We start from the raw sequence: 21,591 nt of genomic DNA, 5'->3' as shown, positions 1-21,591 counted from the left end.
GCTGTTTAGCTCCAGCCTCCCAACCATTGCTTTGGGATACTACCCAAATGTAATGACTGCAACAGTGAAACACGAAGAACATAGTACAGTTGTGTACACTTACCATAAATGTAGATGTTAGAGTGTATTCACTGTTGCAGTCCAGGATGTCCTTCAAGAATGCAATTGCAGTCATAACATGTGGGTTGTCCTGCCTCAGGCAGCCCTCGGTCGGCCGGATTCCAAAGTCTGGGTCCGACGTCGGCTGATGTCGCATTTCTCTCTAACGTCAGATCGGCTGGAGTATATAAGCATCAGCCAACGCCATTTTCTTCAGTCTTTCTTGCCGCACGGTGCCCGAAGCAGAAGCAGTTCGCAAGTGCCGGTCGGTCAGCTCCTGTATTCTACGATACCGAAGTCATCAAAAAAGCTAAGTACCCCGTTGGGGACCTTTTCTTGCCTCAGCCGATGTCAGAAATTACTGAAAAAGTTAACAATTGTCTTTTTTGTGGTAAACAAATACCTTACTGCCTCCCTTGCCTGGGCCCAGACCATGACGTCTCGGCCTGTGTAGCCTGTGCTCGCTTCAACAAGCGCACTCTCAGGCGCCGGGCGGAGTTCGCTGAAGATTTTTTCGGCGATAAATTTGCTTACACCATGCCGTCGGATCTTCCGACATCGCAAACTCCCAAAAAGCGAAAAGACCGGGGCCGACATCCTCGGCCCGCGTCTACTACCGACTCCACGCCAAAACCTACCGCGAGTGCTCCGGTTCCCTCTGAGACGGTCTCTCCACCGCTCCGAACCGAAGACACCGCATTACCGACGACTCCGATTCCAGACATTACTCCGACGCCAGTTATAGACTTTCCTCCGGATACCGAAACCGAGGAAATGCCCGAGACCATTGCTGTAGACAAGGTCACTCCTGCACGTGGTGCTGCCAGGCCTCCTATGGCCATGTCCATTAAGGCCTACACTAGGGCTAAGGCAGCCAGCAAAACTAAGCATATTTCTTCTAAATCCTTACCTCAGCCGACTCCGGAGACACAAATTATGTCCATGGCTGCTGATTTAATTTCCATGATTAGAGGTTCACAGGCCCATCCTGAGAGAGCATCCCAGCCTCCTCCTGATAAAAGGCCCCGGTTTGAACCCTCTGATCCTACTCCTTCAGATGAAGACTCTGAGGGCTCTGTCCACTCTGATAGCCAGGAAGAGCTTTTCCAGACCTATGAGGACTCGGACGCAGAAGATTCCATCCCTTCGGCCTCCCCTCCTGAGGATATTTCTTTTGGGTAAGTTCTGCACACCATGAGGGAACATTTCAAGTGGCAGGGTCAGGAATATTCTGATTCTAGGAAACGCCTTAGGACTTTCCTTAAGAAACCTCAGCACAGGCCCTTCGCTATTCCTCCTGTACTTGATGTTCTGGATGATTTGTATTCTGACTCTAGTGCTACCCCTGATTCTCTTCCTCCTGCTCCAGCCAAGCCAGACAGGTATTACAGGGTCCCAGAAACTCATTCCCATTTATTCAGGGCCCATACTGCTGATATGGAAACTATTTCACAGGGGCCTAAAGGAGTTTCAGCCTCCACCTCAAAAAATCCTTTGCCCTCCAACAGGGAAGAAAGGTCATTAGAGAGATAGGGCAAAAAGGTTTACATATCCACTACCTTATCTATGAGAGCTTTAAATTGCCTTTTTCATATGTTACAATAACAGGATTATCTCTTAGAAGATTTGCAAAAAACTTTAGCTTCTCCTGATCCTTTAGACAGGAAGACTTTGCAGGAAGCTGTACATAACACTCAGCAAGTAAGCAATCACTTCCTGCAGTGTGGATATGATGCACTGGAAGCTTCATGTAGGGCAGCTATGACAGGGGCAGTGATTCGTAGACATGCTTGGTTAAAAGATCAACCTCTACCAGGTCATGTAAAAGCAAAACTTCTGGATGCACCTTTGGAAAAGAACAAGCTTTTTGGTGCAAATGCCAAGGATGTGTTAAAGACCATCGAAGAAAAGGCAAAATCAGTTCAGACTGTGAAAGATTTCCTCCAGGTTCAACCCCCCAGATTTAGTAGGAATTGGCCTTCAAAAAACTGGTCCTTTCCTAATCCAGAAAATTTTCAAAGGGATAAGAACAGACGTGGCCGAGGAAGAGGCCAATACAGAGGCCCTTACAGGGGGTGACAATGGCAGCCAGGAAACCAAAGAAGTGACGCAGGGGTTTCACCTGCACAACAACCACAAACTCAATGACTTTCCTCTACTACCGCCTACCAGGGAACAACTAGAAGCTCCCTTGGGCGGGAAATTATCTCTGTTTGCAGAAAACTGGCACAGACTGACAAAGGACAAATGGATTTTGGACATTATAGACCGAGGGTACAGGTTTCATTTCCATACCTTACCAAGAAAACAAGGCATGCCAAAGCTACCACAGAATCAAAGGGCAGAGGCTATCAAGCAAATCACTCTGCTGACTCGAATGGAAGCAATAGAAAGAGTTCCACAACAAGAACAAGAACAGGGGTTTTACTCAAGACTGTTCCTTGTTCCAAGAAAAGAATCTCAATGGAGACAAATACTGGACTTGTCCGCATTAAACACCTTTCTCATAGTACCAAAGTTCAAAATGCTGACTCTACAGCAACTCCTTCCCATGCTGGGCAAGGAGTCGTGGCTGATTACTCTGGACCTCAAGGAGGCATACCTGCATGTCCCTATCAGACACAGCTGCAGAAGATACCTCAGATTTCTTGCAGGGCCAAAGCATTATCAATTCTCAGCATTGCCATTTGGCTTATCTACTGCGCCCAGAGTATTTACAAAATGCCTGGCTTCAGTAATTGCTCATTGCAGGCTCCAGGGTATACAAATTTACCCGTACCTGGACGACTGCCTCATACAAGCGGACGACAAATTGATGTTGACAAAAAACCTGGATTATGTCATACGATTACTTCAAGCTCTGGGATACACAGTCAACTTCCAAAAGTCAAGACTGCAGCCATCCCAGCAAATAATCTTCATAGGAGCCAAACTAGACACAGCCTCTCAGATGGCTTACCTGAAAGAAGACAAGCAAGAGAAGTTAACTCATTATTTCAAAGGCTTAGCAAAACTCACCCAGATGACTGCAAGGAGATTCCTACAGGCCCTGGATTACATGGCATCCTGCATTCTACTGGTCCCATTAGCAAAACTACACATGAGGAAGCTTCAATGGTACCTAAAAAGCATTTGGTCTCAACACAGCAACAACTTGGAGACAATCATACCACTCATTCCATGCCTACAAAAGGAATTCCTATGGTGGGCCTCGGTGAGCCAGGAAAACACAGGTATGTCATTCAAAAAACCACTGATAACACAGACCATGACTACAGACGCCACAGACCTTGGATGGGGGACGCACATGGAAGGCAGGTGTATACAAGGACAATGGTCTCCAAAGGAAACACATCTGCATATAAACCAAAAGGAAATGCTGGCAGTAATGCATGCCATTGAGGCTTTTCAACACCAACTCCAGCAAGGCCATTTAATGATACGGACAGACAACACCACTGTGATGTGGTACATAAACAAGCAGGGGGGGCACCCACCCTTACCCCCTTTGCAGACTGACAATGCAGCTTTGGGAGAAATCTCTGAGCCTAAACATCCAGTTACAATCCCAGTTTGTTCCAGGAAAAGACAATGTGTTGGCGGACAGCCTAAGCAGGAATTTCACAGATCCACACGAGTGGAGGTTACATCCGAAGGCCTTCAGACAACTCACTCGACATGGGGCAAGCCAGAAGTGGACCTATTTGCCTCTCACCTCGACCATCTTCTACCAAAATTTTGCACAAGGACATACCATCCAAAAGCTTGGAAAATAGATGCCCTCTCATTCAACTGGAACTCCCTAGCAATCTATGCATTCCCACCTCTGCCACTGATGTCCTCAGTATTACTAGAGATCAAAGCAGAGAAGCCCAAGGGAATCATAATAGCTCCGGACTGGCCAAGACAACACTGGTACCCACTACTACGGAGCATATGTCACACCAGGAGGTGGGCCCTCCCTCAGTGGCCTCTACTTTTGACTCAACACAATTTCGAAACACTGCATCCAAACCTTCAGACACTGCAGCTAACAGCCTGGGAGATCCCATAAATAACTTCAGCTCATCTCTTTCCAAGGAAGTTCAGCGGATACTAACAGAGGCTCGAAGACCATCCACCAGAAAGGTTTACTTAGCAAAGTAGAAAAGATTCAGCTATTGGAATACCAGCAAAGGACATGATGCATCATTGCTGAACATCCCACTTATCTTGGAATATTTGGCAGATATGTTAAAGAACGGCCTCTCATATTCTTCCATAAAGATACATGCATCTGCTATTTCAGCTAGATACAACACTGACCCTCCTGTTTTCTCTCACCCTTTACTAAGACAATTCCTCAGGGGAATCAAGAACATTAAGCCACCACGAAAGGCCCCAGTGCCAGCCTGGGACCTCAATTTTGTCTTAGAAAAACTGACTCTACCTCCTTTCGAGTCAGCAGCTTCAGTTGACTTGCAATTTCTCTCATGGAAGACAGCTTTCCTGTTGGCAATTACCTCAGCAAGAAGGGTTTCGGAGCTACAGGCCCTAATGGCAATACCACCCTTTATTATTTTCCACAGAGACAGGGTTTCATTAAGGACCAACCCTACTTTTATGCCAAAGGTGGTATCTAGGGTTTCTCTAAATCAAGCCATTCATCTGCCTGCTTTCTTCCCCAGTCCGGAGAATAAGGGGGAAAGACTTTTGCATACCTTGGACATTCACAGGCAACTTCGATATTACCTGGACAGAACCAAGGTCAGTAGGAAATCTGAACAACCTTTTTGTAGCTTACGCCCCTGCAGTCCAAGAAAAAGCAATTTCAAAACAGACTATTTCTAAATGGATTGGACATTGCATCAGATTCTGTTATTCCTTTCATGGAAAGACTGTTCCAGCCAATGTCAGACCACATTCCACCAGAGCTACAGCCACCTCTACAGCATTTTTAAGAGGGGTGCCTACCAAGGACATTCTAGAAGCAGCTACATGGAGCTCCATGCATACATTCTCCAAACACTACAATCTCCCTCTATATTCCAGATCCAGAGCAGGCTTTGCTTCGGCAGTCCTGCAGGGTTTGATTGCCACACCATCTCTTTCCTAGAGCATACCTCCTCACCCAGCTAAGCTATGGTATTCTACCCACATGTTATGACTGCAGTTGCATTCTTGAAGGACATAGTACAGTTTTGTACCTACCATAAATGTAGATGTCCGATAGACATGCAACTGCAGTCGGATTTTCCCTCCCTCCATACCCCTCTATGCCTAGGGTCCACTCCTATCCCTGTTTCTCTTAGCTGGGGATATCTGTTATGGTGTATTTGTTTTATTGCTCATTTATTTGTTTGGAATTCTGTTTTTGTTCTTCCAATTTGATTACAGCCTTCCTTGGAGGGCACCTGGCATCTGGGGCAAGAAACACTGAAGAAAATGGCGTCGGCTGATGCTTATACTCCAGCCGCTCTGACGTCGGAGAGAAATACGACATCAGCTGACGTCGGACCCAGACTTTGGAATCCGGCCGACCGAGGGCTGCCTGAGGCAGGACAACCGACTGCAGTTGCATGTCTATCGGATATCTACATTTATGGTAGGTACAAAACTGTACTTTACCCTCCCTCCATCCCCCTGTCGTTCTGAAGTTTATCTTTCCTTCTCTATCTTCTACAACCTATGTGGTGTATTTGCTTGTAGATGAAGGTAAAGGTTATATTGATGCATGTGTGTGTATGTATATATATATATATATATATTTATTTATTTTTTTTTATTTTGCTACCGTTTTGGGGGCACCTGACATCGGGGGCAAGAAAAACTAAAGAAAATGGCTTCGGCTGCATGTTTTATACCTTTGATGACCTGACAGCATGGAAGAGGAGACCACAACCGATGCAGGACCCAATACTTTGGAATTCAGGCCGACTGAGGGCAACCTGTCAGCAGATTACCCAAATGTACTGACTGCAACAGTGAATACACTCGAACATCTACATTTATGGTAAGTGTACACAACTGTACTTTTCTCGTACCTTGTGATTAAAAGCAGCATTTTTTTATGTTAACACAATTTTCATGTAACAATTTCATAAATATAACATATATATATATATATATATATATATATATATATGTATATATATATATATATATATTTTTTTTTTTTTTGTATATATTTCATGATTTTTAGGATTTTGCAATTAAATTACTTAATTTTTAATTTGTATATAGCTAGTATTTATGTGGCTGGAGGATGAAATATGGTGGGGCTTGTATCCTGTTGTATTTTATTATATTGGAGATAATGGACTAGGTTCAGTTTAGTTAAGTGAAATTTATTTAACTTTCTTTCAGTTATGAGTAGTGAATTAGTGTTGGCACTAATTAATTATGTGTATCATGTGATATACAAGTGTAAAAGTTTGTGAACCTAGATGGCTCTAGTTGTGATGAAGCTGAGATACTAGGACAAAAGCTCTTAACATTTATATTCAAGTGTGGTTCCCGAAGGCTGCTGCGTCTGCTTTGCTGTTTGGTTACCTCTTTGGTGGTTTTGAGTTTTCCAAGTTGTGCAGTGCGGTAATGACTGAGAAAGTAATTTTGTTTTTTCACCATAAATTGCTGTATGGGCAGTAAGCTGACTTTTTTTTTTTGTTATGAAGGTACCTTCAAGCAGACCTGGAGACCTTTGATCTTCGTGAGTTGAAGTGTAAGTTTGATGTCATACTGCTGGAGCCCCCACTGGAAGAGTACTACAGGGAGACTGGTATGACAGCCACGGAAAAATGCTGGTCATGGAATGACGTAAGTTCCACTTAAAAGCATGTTTTTGTTGAACTCATAGTGTAAGTATCATTTAGTTTGTAGCCACCTCATTTCTCAGATTGGTGAGATGGCTTTATCAAGTGACATAACAATTTAAAGAAAAAGTTTAGTAACATTCTGGAGTTTATTTTCAGCAGGTTCAGTAACAAGTAAAATCATTATCATAGTAATGTTTTGCCCAGGGACAAGTGAGCTAGATATTTCAATAACCTTATTTCTGTGATTCTGAAGACCTGCCAATGCAGATCCGTTACAAGTCCTTACTGAAAAAGTTCACATCAAAGTTGCCCAGAAGAGCTTATACACTACAGCTTAGTGCACACACTTGCCACGTGTTTTCAAGCTGCTGAATTTGCAGTCAGGTATGTCAAACAAAGTAATCATTTTTGCAGGGGATTAAGCCCTCTTGATCCTCCATGTTATTATCAAGACCATCAACTCCAAAACTTTATTCTCACTCTGAAGTTGGTGCATTTAAGAGATAGAGTGATTTTTGACAGAGAATGTAGCACATTTCTTTCACTTTCTTTTTCTCTTCGCTGAAGTACTCCAACATCACGTTACCCAAAATTTTCTAATATGTGAATAGGCAAATATATAAATCTCACTCTGCAAAGAAGTAAGCAACAAAGTTGTCAGCAAATACCTGCTCAGTCAGCATGCCCAAGCAATTATGGCGCAAGCTTGAGAGATCAAGAAAGTCTAAGTGCTGGAATTACTTTGTTTGCTTTGTATTATGGCTCACTGTCCAGCCCAGGTTCAAGTTGCTTGACTTTCCTTGCTGTTGTGGTGATTCTCTTTGCTTCAGCAGATAAATTGTAGTTGCTGAGCCTGCTGACACTTCATTCATGACACAAGGAGAAAGAACAGTTCCTTTGCTATTTTATGGTACAGTGAAAACTTAAAAGGAGCAAAATTAGAAAGCATCATCTTTCATTCAGACTATGAGGTTAGAGACTAAAATTAGAAGTAGACATTCTGTCAGCAGGCACCTTTCCATTCAGTTAGGGACTTATCTGTACTTTGTAGCCCAACTAGGTTCAAGTCTTAGGATCCCAGTACTGTTGGAGAAAACTTTCATAACCCCAGCATGGTGGATTCATTTCGTAGGGAATGGCCCCTTTAATTTCGGATTTTCCTGTTTTTTTTTTCTTTTTAATACTCATCCTGACGTCATCACATGCAGGGGGTGTGCATGACGTCAACTTTTGCAGACCGGTGCACAGCACATCTTTCTTCCCCATTTCGGCTCCTCCTCTCTCCAGGTAAAAAAAAAAAACTAAGACAAACAGCAGCTTATTTTATTTATTTATTTATTTATTTATTTATTTATTAACAGCAGCAGGCTTAGCTTTAGCAGCTTCTGTTTAAAATGTGATTACTTTCAGCAGCTACAAAACAAACGTACGTGTCGAGTCCATAGGTCTCAACCTCTTAAGAGGCCAATGTGGAACACAGACCTTAACAATGTGTGACAAATGGTCAGAATGTAGAACACCCTATTTTTGCACTGTGTGAAACATGCCATTACCATGGAGCATGTTAGAACATCTGTAAAATTCAATAAGACACTTCTGAGATCCAAAACCTTTGATGTTATGTAGTCCTGTCTCGCCGTAATTCTTGCTGGATTGACTCTGCTGATACTAAAGCTTGAGAGCTTTTACTGGCTTGAGGCTAGCCCCCATCCCAGGGTGCCTCACGGTAATTCTCCAGATCTCGTTTGCAGCGAAAGCCTCGAGGTTGTGTCTTACTGGCTCATTGGCTAAGTAAAACCATTTTTTACTATATTTAGTCTTTTCCTATCTTTTTCTATCAGATTTATATATAGATAGTTTCTTGTCTCTTGTGTAACTGTTTTGAAAGTTATTCAACCCCTATTCCCCCCTTAGGACTGTACGGCCCATTTAAGTTGGATGGCTGTAGTGCTTGTTTAAGTTAGAGGGCTGTAGTGCTCGTTTAAGTTAGAGGGCCTTTCCTCCCTGTGTGTGTGACTGTTTAAAAAAAAAAAAAAAAAAAAAAAAACACTTCTTCTCTTCTCACCTTTATTGTCTTCATTTCTAAGAATGTCAAAAGATAAGGATCACCGTCCTTTGGGGTTCAAAAAGTGTGATGAGGTGTGCGCAGAAAATGTCTCTTACGGACAGCCACACCAATTGTGTATCTTGCCTTGGTGAAGCCCATTTACAGGAACCCTGCACCTTCTGTCATGCTTTTAGCACTAGAGTTTTGAATAAGAGGAAGAGAAAACTCATTGACAGGGTTCTCATGACCAGTTCTTTCCAGGAACAGCTGGAACTTGGTCAGGCAGCTCCAAAGTCCTTAAAAAGAAAATCATCGGCCCTGGCTTTGGAGCCGACAAAAAAGACTAACGCGTTAGAACCAAGAACTTCCGACTCAGCTTCATCTACTTCGGTGCCGTCGATTTCATCGTTTCCGAGACCATCTTCGGTACCAAAAATTTTGCCTGACATCGAGACTGGATTTCCTATTTTGGAGAGAAGGAGGTCTCCTCCTGTCTCCACCAGATCCTCCAGGACCCTATCAGATGAGGACATCGTGAGGGTGGTGAAGCTCTGGCTAGAAAATTGGCCCCTCCAGACCCAAAGGTCTCGGAGCCGACCCACTTACCGACCACTGTTCCTCCTCCAACTGCTTCGCTCTCGGAGCCTATTACATCAGGTTCCTCTGTCTTGGACCCTTTGGCTGCAGGGATTCAACCTGTATCCTCGGAGCCAATTACTCTATCCTCGATGGCTCACTGTGGAGCTGAGGGTTCTGGGAGCTGGTGCTCTCTTGTCTGCTTCGAGGGGGACAGTCACCCTGGCTTTTCGTCGGAGCCGACCCTCCCTCTCGGAGCCTCGGCTCGACTCAGCTCAGCTCGGCTCTCTCCCTCTTGCTAGGAGTCGACCATCCACTCCCTCGGAGTAGAGGTCTTCTTCGGAGCAGTGGGGGGAAGGCTTTCGAAGCTGTAGGGAAGGCTTTATCCTCTGCCAAAGCCATTCCTCTGGAACTGGTGTCCCACCAGCAGTAGGCAGCAACCTCTTCCCCCCTGCCATCCCCACAGCGTAGGAAACCAGAGGCCCAAGTAGCCCCCATTGGAAGTGCCCCCTCTTCAGTGACCTCCCCAGATTATCCCACTGGAGAGCTCCCTCAGAAGAGGCTGTGTAAGAGGAAGCATGTCGACTCACCTGAGTCTGTCACACCAGACACTGATTTAGAGGAATCAGAAGGGTCCCCTAGATCCCCCTCTGAGGATGTCTCTTTTTCTGACATCCTAGAAATCCTTAGACAGCGGGGTGATTGGAAGACCTCTAACCCTACTGAGGATAAATCAGTGTATCTTGAGGCCTTTGGCTCCCGACCTTCCACCTCCTGGGTGACGCCGCCTTATGACCAGCTTTTGGGGGTCATATCGCAAGAAAGCATAGACCTCTCCAGATTCAGTGGAAGCCATCCCAAGGAGGCCAAAGAAATATATGACAGCACCTGAGGACAAGTCTTTCCTTAGTAAGGGAGTCCCAGTTGATGCTATGGTGGTAGCAGCGGCCACCAAGAAGGAATTATCTGAGATGTCTTCTAATATCCATCCTCCTAACAAGGAGTCCAGGATGATGGATAGGCACAGGAAGCGTACATTTTCTTCAGCGGCATTTACACTAAGATCGCTGAATTACCTGACTCATTTTACTTGTCTTCAGAGGGATCTCCTGAAAGAGTTAGGGAATACCCTCCAGGGTTCAGTAGCTCTGGGTTCCATGGATAAGGCTTCCACGCAGCTTTCCACCCTTACTTCCATAGCTAAGTCCTCCATGAGGGTGATCTCATATGCGGCAGATGGAGCGAGTAGGGTAGCCGCAGCAGGAATATCCCTCAGGAGACATTCGTGGATGCGTCTTTGTAATTTTACAGAATCCTTCGTCTTCCATCACTAATGTTCCCTTTGATGGTTCATCTCCTTTTGGATCCCAAGTGAAAGAGACTTTGACTAGGTGCGAGCAGGAAGGGAAAACCTCGTCTGCCGTCAGAGTCTGTTTCTCTCTCTCCCGTCCAGACCCTATCCCAAGGGTAATACAGGAGGGAAAATGTGGTTCTGTAAATCCCAAAAAGGTTTCCCTCCGGCACAAGGTCAACCCTCCCCCAGAGGCAGAGGGGGAGGATATAATGGAAGACACCGCCCTTGCAGCAGAGGAGGTCTGCAACATCGGGGAGACAGAGAAGCTTTCTCTGATCCGTCCCTTCCATCGACCATGAAGGGTTGCCCGACTGTCCGTCTCTGGAGGCAGTCAGGGGTTGTATATCATTGTACCCAAGCGCCTGGCTAACTGTCACTCAAGATCATTGGGTACACACAATAGTATCCAGAGGTTATCTGGTTTCCTTCATTTCCGAACCCTCAACAAACCGGTCTCTACCAGACATATACCACCCATCCAACTAGACCGTGCAACATCAGAGGTCATCTCGTTGCTGCAAAAAAGAGTCATCCAAGAAGTCCCCGCAGAGCAAGTAGGATCCGGAACTTACTCTCTATTCTTTTTAGTTCCAAAAAAGACGGGGGACTGGAAATCAATTGTAGATCTCAGCAGGCTCAACAAGCATGTAAGAAAATCGAAGTTCCGAATGGTCACTCTACAGTCGATATTTCCCTTTATCGGGAAAGACAAATAGATGTGCTCAGTCTATCTCCAGGGTGCATACTACTACATCAAAATGGACAAGCGCTCCAGGAGACACTTGCGCTTCTGGCTGGGAGCCAGTCATTTTCAGTTCAGAACACTGCCCTTTGGCTTCACTACAGCCCCCAGAGTGTTTACCAAATGCATGGCAGTGGTAACAGCTCACCTGAGACTTCAAGGATTCCAGGTGTTTCCATACCTAGATGACTGGCTCCTCGCTGCTACCACCAAGCATCAACTAATAAGGACCAGGGACGAGACTCTATCCTTGTGCTTCAGTCTAGGCATCACTGTCAACTTGCAAAAGTCAGTCTTATCTCCCTCGCAGCACATTGTATATTTAGGTTCATAAATAGACACAACCACCATGTCAGTAAGGCTAACACAGGAAAGAGTGGAATCTCTATGCAGTCAGGTCAGATCCTTACCAAACAAACAAGAGTTCAGGCCAGAGTAGTCCTTCAAGTCCTAGGGACTATGGCATCCGCCATCCTATTAGTTCCTCTTGTTCATCTACATATGAGCATTCTCCAATGGCTGCTATTTGCACAATGGTCGATGCAAGACCTTCCATTGTCTCACCAGATATTGATAAATGCATGCAGAAAGGATCTGACATGGTGGTTACACACAAAACAACTTGTCCTAGGTCGTCCACTTGTCCCTCTCCAAGAGAAAGCAGTTTTGACCTTGGACGCTTCCCACATAGGGTGGGGGGGGCATTATCTGGTAATGACAGTCCAAGGTACTTGGCAGAACCACGAGAACCACTTGCACATCAATGTTCTGGAGATGAGAGTGGTGCTGTATATGTTGCAAGCACTTCAAAGCTCCCTTCCCACCGGAACGATTGAGATTCAGTCAGACATGTCTGTCGTGTGGTACATAAGCAAGCAAGGGGGAACCAAGTCTTACCCGCTTTGTCGAGAGGCCTTAAAGAGTTTGGAAATGGGCGATGGATACTCAGCGCTTCCTGGTAGCAAAGCATATCCCGGGAAAGTCCAAAGTAATAGCATACAAACCCAGCCAAGCAATTCTGATGCCTCAAGAGTGGTCCCTGAATCTAGTGGTTGTGAAAGAGATCTTTCACAGATGGGGCCAGCTTTGCTGCAGTCTTTTTGCCACTCATCTGAACACCAAATGCAGCAGCTACTTTGCTCTCATTCCCCATCTGTGGATGTCACCCAGGGATGCTCTAGTTCACGATTGGCCCCCTGGACTTCTCTATGCCTTTCCTCCTTTTCCACTCGTCCCCAAAGTAATACAGAAAGCAAGACAGTTGAAGAGTTTCTTGATCCTCTTTGCTCCTTACTGGCTCGACAAGTTTGGTTTCCCTTCCTATGGCCCTACCTCTTGGAGGAACCATGGATTCTGGATCCATCTCCAGATATCCTGATTCATCAATCAGGACAGTTCATTCCCTCCATCCACACCCTCAGATTGACAGCATGACTGCTCCAGTTACACAAATAGCCAGGTGTATTCCTCTATCCCCTGCGGTCAAACGCATCCTAATTTCATCCCATAAACCTTCCACTCAGAAACTGTATTCTAGCAAATGGAAAAGGTTTTCCCTTTGGGCTATGAATCGGGGCTTAGAGCCATATACGGCTCCTTTAGAATCCATTTTATCCTTCCTAGCAACAATTTTTCATGAAGGAGTGGCAACCGCTAAAGTTAAAGTTCAGTTAACTGCTATTTCCAATTTCCACTTTGGTTTCATGGGAAATCCAATCATGCAGCATTCCTTGTGTAAAACTTTCTTAAAAGGAGTTCTTCTCAGGCCTCCAATAAAACCACCATTAGAACCCTGGGACTTAAACTTAGTCCTCTCATCTTTGATGTCTGCACCTTTTGAGCCATCTTCATCGTCAGACCTAAAATTGTTATGGAAAACTTTATTCTTGGTAGCCATAACATCTGCTAGGAGAGTTTCAAAACTACAAGCTCTAACTGTTCGACCTCCTTACATTATCTTTCACAAGGATAGAGTCGCTCTCAGGACAAACCCTTAATTTCTTCCTAAAGTATGCTCAGAGCACAATCTGAATACCACCATTGAGCTACCTGTGTTTTTTCCAAATCACTCTAATAAATCAGAGTATAGACTACACCAGCTAGATGTACACAGAATACTCGTGTTTTATATACATAGGACTAAAGAATTAAGGAAATCTGATCAACTTTTTGTTTCCTTTTCTGACAAAAGGAAAGGCTTGCCTGTTTCTCAGATTACTCTTTCAAAATGGCTTTCGGAGTGCTTATCCTTTGCTTATCAACAAAGCTGGTAGACAATTACCTGTCAAAGTTAAAGGTCACTCTACTAGGTCTGTAGCTACATCATGTGCCTTTAGATGTAGGCTCCCAATTGATACTATTTGTGCAGCAGCTACTTGGGCAAGACCACATATGTTTGTCACTCATTACAAATTGGATTTGGTCTCCCGGGGCAGGTCATCGTTTGGGTCCACTGTGCTGAAAGGTCTCTTCGCTTGAGCCACCTGGGATAAAGGTGCTAGGGACGGTGTTCTATCCAGCAAGAATTGTGGCGAGATAGGGCTACATAACATAAAGAAGTTATGTACTTACCATAACATTATTACCATAATGTTCCATGTTTGTAGTCCTCCCTCCAACCCCCTTCCTGTTTCTGGGGGATCTGGTAGACCTTTTTGGTGCTGCCTGACATTGTTCCTTTGTTGTCCACCTGCAATGGATTATATTTCTAATCCTTTGCTGTATTTATACAGCTCGTAGACTACTCTTACCTGATAGGTTTTTATTGCTTTCTTGCAAACTAGATCTGGGGAATTGCCATGAGGCACCATGGGATAGGGGCTAGCCACGAGCCAGTATAAAAGCTCTCGAGCTTTAGTATCGTCCGAGTCGGAGCCGAATATCTGCTCCGAACCCATCCAGCAAGAGCATAGGTGAGATGGACTACAAACATGGAACGTTACGGTAAGTACATAACTTCTTTTTTTATAATCTGCAATACCATATCCACACCATAAGTAAATGGAACAGCACTTTACAAAGATAAAAACTCACATGTATTACATTTTCTAAACCAACATTACAAGTCACAGAGATGATTTTAGTTAGACCAAGTTAAACAGCATCATGTCTACTTTAAAACATCTCATTAGTATAAATAACTCACTTTGGACATCCATCCTGACATACCTCTCAACCTCTTAGTGCAAGAAATGTGGACAAAGCCCAATGTAATAGGGGGACAAGCAGCACAAAAATAGACACTCTTTAAATATTGCTCTTATAAACTTAGTAATATTGCTCTGATAAACTTGGAAATATTGCTAGAATAACAGTATCTGTGTTGGCATACAACAGACATACTAGGGGCAAGCAGCACAAAACTAGACACAGTAAACATTACTCTTATAAACTTAGAAAGTTGCTAGCATACAAGTTCTCAAGGATAGAAATTCTTGCAGAGGTAACATTGCAGCTACATTTATAAAGCAATTACCTCTGCTTATAATCCACAGACTCAGTCTCCATACAGTATGAAATTTAATCCAAAACGATGATCTGATCAGCCTTGATTGTCCAGCAGGCAGCAACACAAACCTCAGCCTACTAGTGACCATCTGACTGATCTTGATCCACCACAGCAAGGCCCCTGAAATCCCTTCAGCTTGCTGACTCCTCTCCTGGCTTCCGAGTCCCAGTCCCAACATTTTCAGTCCACAGCAGAATGTAATTGACCTGTATTGGGGAGCTCTCATTGGCTCCTGTCCTGAAATGCATTACTTGGTTGGCTCGTACACCGCATTCGCGATTGGCTGTAAATGCAGTCTACGAGCCAATCAAAAACTGTAGAGCACAGCCAGTGCTGTGTAATGTGGAAGGGCAGCACAGCTGTGCATCGGTTTGTATACCGCAGTGCCGATTGGCAATAATTGCTGTACACAAACCAGTCAGAATGCATGTAGCTGAGCCACAGCTGTTCAACGTGGAACAGAGAAACAGTGGCTTTGCTCGTCATTAAATGCAGAGCGTTCCGTAAAATCCGGAGCACTTGGATGCTCAGGTCATGTCCTTATTTTATTTATTTAACAACTGCAGGCTTAGCTTTAGCAGCAGCTTCTATTTAAAATGTGATTACTTTCGACGGCTACAAACATACGTATGGTGTGCTTATTTTATTTACTTACTTAAGGGCTGCATACTTTAGTTAACAGTGGCTACAAATGTACATGTTGTTTACTTAATGGCTGCAAAGTGCAGACTTTGCTTAACTTTTACTTTTACGTAACGGCAGGAGAAACATACATGTGTAAGACCTGCATACTTTCACTTAGCAGTGGCTATAAATGTAGGTTAACTTTTACTTAATGGCAGGAGAAACCTATGTGTGTGCTTACAGCAGCTTCTTTTATTTATTTCCTGCGTGTGCTTAATGTTTATTTGATTAGCAGAACACAGCAGCAGTTTCTTCTATTTATTTACTTGATACTTATCAGCTGCAGAGAATGTGATTGCTGCAGGCAGGAGAAACTAACGTATGTGTGTGTGTGCTTTTACGTAACTGCAGAAGAATGTGATTACTTTTTACTGAACAGTAGGCATTAGCTTGTGAGAATGTGATTACTTTTACTGGTGTTCGGCTCCTCCTCCAGTTAAAAAACCTATTACAAACAGCAGCTTCTTTATTTACTTAACAACTGCAGGCTTAGGTTTTATGTGATTAGTAGCTTCTATTTAGAATGTGATTACAGTTTTACTTAACGGCAGCTACAAACATATGTGTGCTTATTTTATATATTTAATGGCTACAGACTTAGCTTAACTTTTATGTGATTACATAGCAGCTTTTTTATTTTGAATGTTATTACTTAATGGCAGCAGAAACGTGCGTTATTTCCTGTGTGTGCTTAACATTTCTGTGAATAGCAGAACCCAGCAACAGCTATGTGTGCTTAACGTTTGTGTTGCAGTTTCTTTTATTTACATAACAGCTGCAGAGAATGTGAAGGCAGGAGAAACTAACGTACGTATGCTTACACTACTTAACTGCAGGAGAATGTGATCACAGTTTACTGAAGTGTATATGTCTGTAATGTTTGGCACATACCTTTGGTCTGTTCCTCTTAAAATTTGTGGTTTTCTGGCAAATCGGTGAGAACTGAATTCACAAAGTAATGATAGCCATTTAAGTTTCAGTCTTCCTATCTTTCAGGAAAAGCATGGTAACGCAGAACATTTTATTCTAGAAGCTTTTCTAAGATTATACAAGCAGTGTTTAAAATGAAATGTGCCCCCCCCCCAAATAAATTGTCTTTTTCCAGATTTCTTATGCTGCATAGTTCTTCAGGGGGAGAGAAGTTTAGTGCTGCTTATGCCAGGTCTGTGTTGCTAGTAGCACAACAGGGTAGAACGCTTGCTTTTGATGCAGAAGGCTGTGGGTTCTACTCCCACAGTATGTAGATAGATTACTGATACTGTACTGTGTTGTACTTTTAAAGGAGCTGGATGTTGCAGTTCTGAGAATGTCCTCTTTGGCGGAGATACTTAGTAACTATGAACCTGTTGTCGGTTTGCCAATTGCTATCCATTCCCTATTGTAATATTACTAGCTTATCATTTGTTTAATGTAACATAGGCAGTTTATTCCTCAAGGGCAACAGGCACTTTATTTTTTGATGAAACCATGAAATATTAAGTTATTTGCTAGCAGCAATTTCTTCATTAGTTACTGATATTACATATCTCTTTAATGTGGAATTATTTAGATGACTTTTACTTCTGCAGAGATTGTGCATATTTACTGATACTGGCAGATTGTAGAAGTTTGAGTAAACTTTTATGATGGAAATGTTCTGAATTGGGCAGTTTTGTCATTATTGTTTCATTGTTTACTGGAAACATTTTCAAAACAAATTTAAAACTCACCCCTAACAAGTGTGCTGTATTATAAAAGGAATGTAATTTAATACAATCAGGAAGGTGTATCAAAGAACACATGTATGTTTCATGTGCAAGGGGCCTATGATTTGAAAACAGCCCAAAGGTGATATTTATCCATCACTGGCCAGATGCATTTTCTTTGAATCTGGTTTCAATGCTATTTTAATGAATGTGAGTTTCAAGGGCAGAGAGGTTTTAATGCCAAGTCTATTTTCATTGTGAGACTATATTGCTTTGTTTAGCAGATGTCTATTAGTGTTTGTGATATAAAATGTAAGATAAAAGTTTTAAATGAAATCCAAATAATCATGGTAGAAGTAAAGCAGTACGCACATTACAGTGTTTATGGAAAATGGGACGAAATAGCCAAGTAATGGGATATTGGAATGGCTGCAGGGGGGAAGGCTGTGTATGGGGGGGCCCCATTCCATCATGATTTTGTGAGGGAGGAAGGGTGGCAAACTCAGACTGGCCCAGACGGCACAAACTCAAGCTATGCCACTGATCAGTAGGCAATGGAAAATGACTTGTAGAGGTCCTAGCAAACTGTAATATTCTTTTGCCAAGATTAGAATATTGCCTACCATTAAATGCTCTATTTTTACCACAAAGCCCACATACTGCAAGTCACCAAAAACAGAATCCTAAGGTGTTCATAGTCTTCTCCCTTCCCAGTGAACATCATTGGGACACATTTCAAAAAATGGTTACCATTTACTACAGGGTCTGGGCTGGGGCCATATTTTTGTTGTCTGTTCTTCAGTTTGCATTTGAAAGTTGGTATCCCAAAGTTCCATTGAAGTGGGTGGAGTTACGTAATTATGTATGTAAATTTAATGTTAATGTTAATCAGCATACAGATTTGTACCTATTTTTCATGGGCCTTTGTCCAGATTTTTGCTGTTTCCAGATTGAGGGGTATGGTTTCAGCCATTATGAATTATTTTGCAGAAATGGTACTTCAGAACTCTAGGGCAGATATTTTTATATTTAATAACAGTAACTAGTGTCAGACTACATGAGCATGGCTCAGTTGCTACTAACAAGCTTTTGGAATCAGCCTAAAGCCTTAGTCTAAACATAATGCAACAGCTTCATTCCGGCATCGGCAGCAACTAAAGTCGAGTTTTTGAGGGTGGGCAAATCCTCAGTTTACCACTTGAATACTTTACACTCCTTGTCCCATCACTGAATTGACATCCTATGCTGTGACTATCGTGAGAGGAACACACCCAAGTTCTGCCAAACCTTACAAGGAATGTGCTCTAAAGGGGAATGTTCTTGAGCCACAAGTGTGAAGGAAAAGAGAATACATCCCCATCAAGAAAAGTTATTTTTAAAGTAGGAGTTTGTGTTTTAATGGACTGTCATGAGATTGTATTGTAGTTTTTAATAAGACAGCACTTTTTCCTGTCCAAGTTAGTTACATAATTAAAACAAACTTTTTTTTGTTGAAATTTTGTTTATTTTACCTTTGTGGTTGGCAAAGTGATTTAAAGTGCTTTACTGTGTTTTTGCGTGAAAAAAGTGACATTTAAATGCTTTTAACTTTTACCGGGTTTTGCCTCTTGCTTTTCCCAGGTAAGAGGCACCATTTTCATCTTGATCATAGAACAAACACAGGTTCTACTGTCAGTCCTAATTCCCACCACAAAAAGAAATAGTTAAGCAAACAGTCTTTGCCACAACAGCAGGCTAGCAGATGGATGACTGTTGTGGCCATTGTTTGTTCCTCAGACCACTCTCTCTTTTTTTGCCCTGGATCCCTCTGGTGTAGCACTTACAGCCACTATGGACCAGGAATTAACCAAGTCCTCTGTGGCTGCTGATGTCCCCTCACTAGATGAAGGAGAGCCATTCTTGTCTGTTCTGAGAAAGGGAACAGGGAAGATTTTCCTGATTTGTCAGAATGTTGTGCCCATCCCTGAAGAGGATGCTGCTATTAATGACACTGTTGGCCCCATTTTTCTTGTCAAAAAGAAATGGAAAACCAAACGTGCATCTGCTATCCCATAGACAGGAGCAGTTTAACTGGGTCTGGCTCAGGTTGTTAATTCAAGCTATTGATCCTTCTTGTAAGGCCTTATCTGGTAAAGGAAAGAAGAATACCATTTTTCCTGAAGAGATTCAAGATTCTGAATGTGGACGGTAAGATGAAAGAACAGATACAGGGTTTTCTCCTCATATTTCTTATTCAGACTCTCAAGAGAGTTCAGTTTCTGATTCTCTTTGGGAGAGTCTCTTTCTCTGAGACTATTTCCAGAATGTGCCCGTGTTTTCAGTGGGAGAGCACTGAGGTTTCCTAGTCCCACAGAGAATGTTAACTGTTACATAAGGAATTTCTGGAAACTTCTCCCAGTCCTCCAGTTCTGTCAGGTTTGGAGGATGTGTGTCACTGCCTGCAATTTCCATTATAGTCAACCAGCTGCTCCTAAAAAGTGTTTTGCATTTTTATACTCTGTTTCTAAACCTGACCCCAGTAGCTATAGCTTTAGTTAATCCTGCTGCTAAACATTAAGTTAGTTATAATCCTACTCTTTCTGATACAGATTGGAAGATTAAGTATATGGAAAAAAGTGAATGCTTCTGCAATTGCTTTTCAGAATTTTGAATTGTCAGGCTTGTACGTTAACGCATATTCCGACTAAATTTGAAAGCATGAGGGATGTTTTGTCTGCAGTTCTTTCTTGAGGAAAAATCTGCTTTAAATAATTTAGTTTCTTCAGTTGTACACCAATACTCATTGCTTACAGTGTGTGCACATGACTAAGATGATACTTCTTTCAGGGCTATGGCCACTGGTACTATTTTGAGGAGATTTGACCAGTTGCATTGTCAGAACGTCCCAGGTGATGTAAAAAATGAGATTTTAAATTCTCTTTTGCATAAAGATTTAATTTTTTGGTTCTTTTGCTGCAGATGTGATCAAAACATACAATGAAAGGAGTACGTTGATGCAGGGAGCCCCTACTTTTCCAGCTTTTTTTTGTAAACCATAAGGAGCAAAACTAAGAAAATACAAAGTGAACTGGACGACCAGGAAAAGTAACATTTTATTGAGCGCTTTCGTCAATTTTTAACTATGACTACTTCATAGTTAAAAATTGACGAATGCGCTCAATAAAATTTGACTTTTCCTGGTCGTCCAGTTCGCTTTGTATTTTCTCAGCTTTTTTTTTAATAGATTCTCTAACTTTCTATCCAATTTTGGCAAAATAAATATGCAAAATAAACCTTCTCAACAAAATGCAGGTAAACAGACATTTAAGAAGAAATGGTAAGGGAGTTCCAAAAATAATTCAGAAAACTCCTGGCAGCCCTGTTTCCTTCCAAAAATGTGAATCTCCACTCTTGTCTTTGGCAACAGATAGATGTCCTTCCATATCAGTGTTCCAGTATTCTTTACAATAGGGATCCCCTGCCATGGGTAGCCCAGTGACAGGCCAGTATACAAAAGCCTTTAGGTTGTAATGGGTATGCCGTACTTTACACACATGCTCCCCTCGCATGGCGTAGGGCATAAATGTGACATCTGGATGTACCATTCTTAGAACTTGTTTTCCTCTAGCCCAAACGCTTTCTTCAGTCATCAGTCTGAACACTTGTTCATCTGATGGCTACCTTACTGCTTTCAGATTGGTGCCTCATTGGGTTTTTCTGATTTTCTTATCTTTGTTTTGACTTGCTCCATTTGTTGGTCTCATGTCATCCAGAAAGGGGAAATGCCAGTGCGGTAGACAGATTCTCCATAATGATCATCGCGAGCAGTGTTTGCCTTGTTTAAGCAATTCCCACGACCATACCTCTTGTGAGATTGGTTAAGCTTTCTTCCCTAAGACATTGCATAATTAGCTTTCTGCCCTAGCTATTTACTTGGAGATCTGGCGACTTAAACTGTTGGCTAAAGATGGTATGGAAGGATCTTCCTGGCCCAAGGGTCAGCCGCCTGCAAAGAAAAGACCAAGAAAGCTCCGTCTAATTATTTGGCTGAACAACCTCCACTGGATGTCTCATTTGAGGCTGGTGAAAGCCCAGAGGATTGTCTGGTTTCCTTCTGAGATTC

At 42.8% G+C, this 21,591-nt stretch overlaps 1 protein-coding gene across 1 annotated transcript in view; it reads left to right on the top strand.

The window, feature by feature from the left end:
* METTL14 (methyltransferase 14, N6-adenosine-methyltransferase subunit) overlaps nt 1-21,591 on the top strand; it is a 572,808-nt gene that overhangs the window by 358,453 nt on the left and 192,764 nt on the right. Inside the window, exon 7 of the mRNA XM_044061658.1 lies at nt 6,753-6,894. Coding sequence (XP_043917593.1) covers nt 6,753-6,894 — 142 coding nt within the window. The remainder of the gene's footprint in view (nt 1-6,752; nt 6,895-21,591) is intronic.

This window comes from Protopterus annectens, chromosome 2.part0 (genome assembly GCF_019279795.1).
Source record: "Protopterus annectens isolate FY-2018-M chromosome 2.part0, PAN1.0, whole genome shotgun sequence".
NCBI classification, from domain to species: domain Eukaryota; kingdom Metazoa; phylum Chordata; order Ceratodontiformes; family Protopteridae; genus Protopterus; species Protopterus annectens.
Note: the sequence above shows the minus strand (reverse complement) of the source record. Positions and strands in the feature narration are given on the sequence as shown.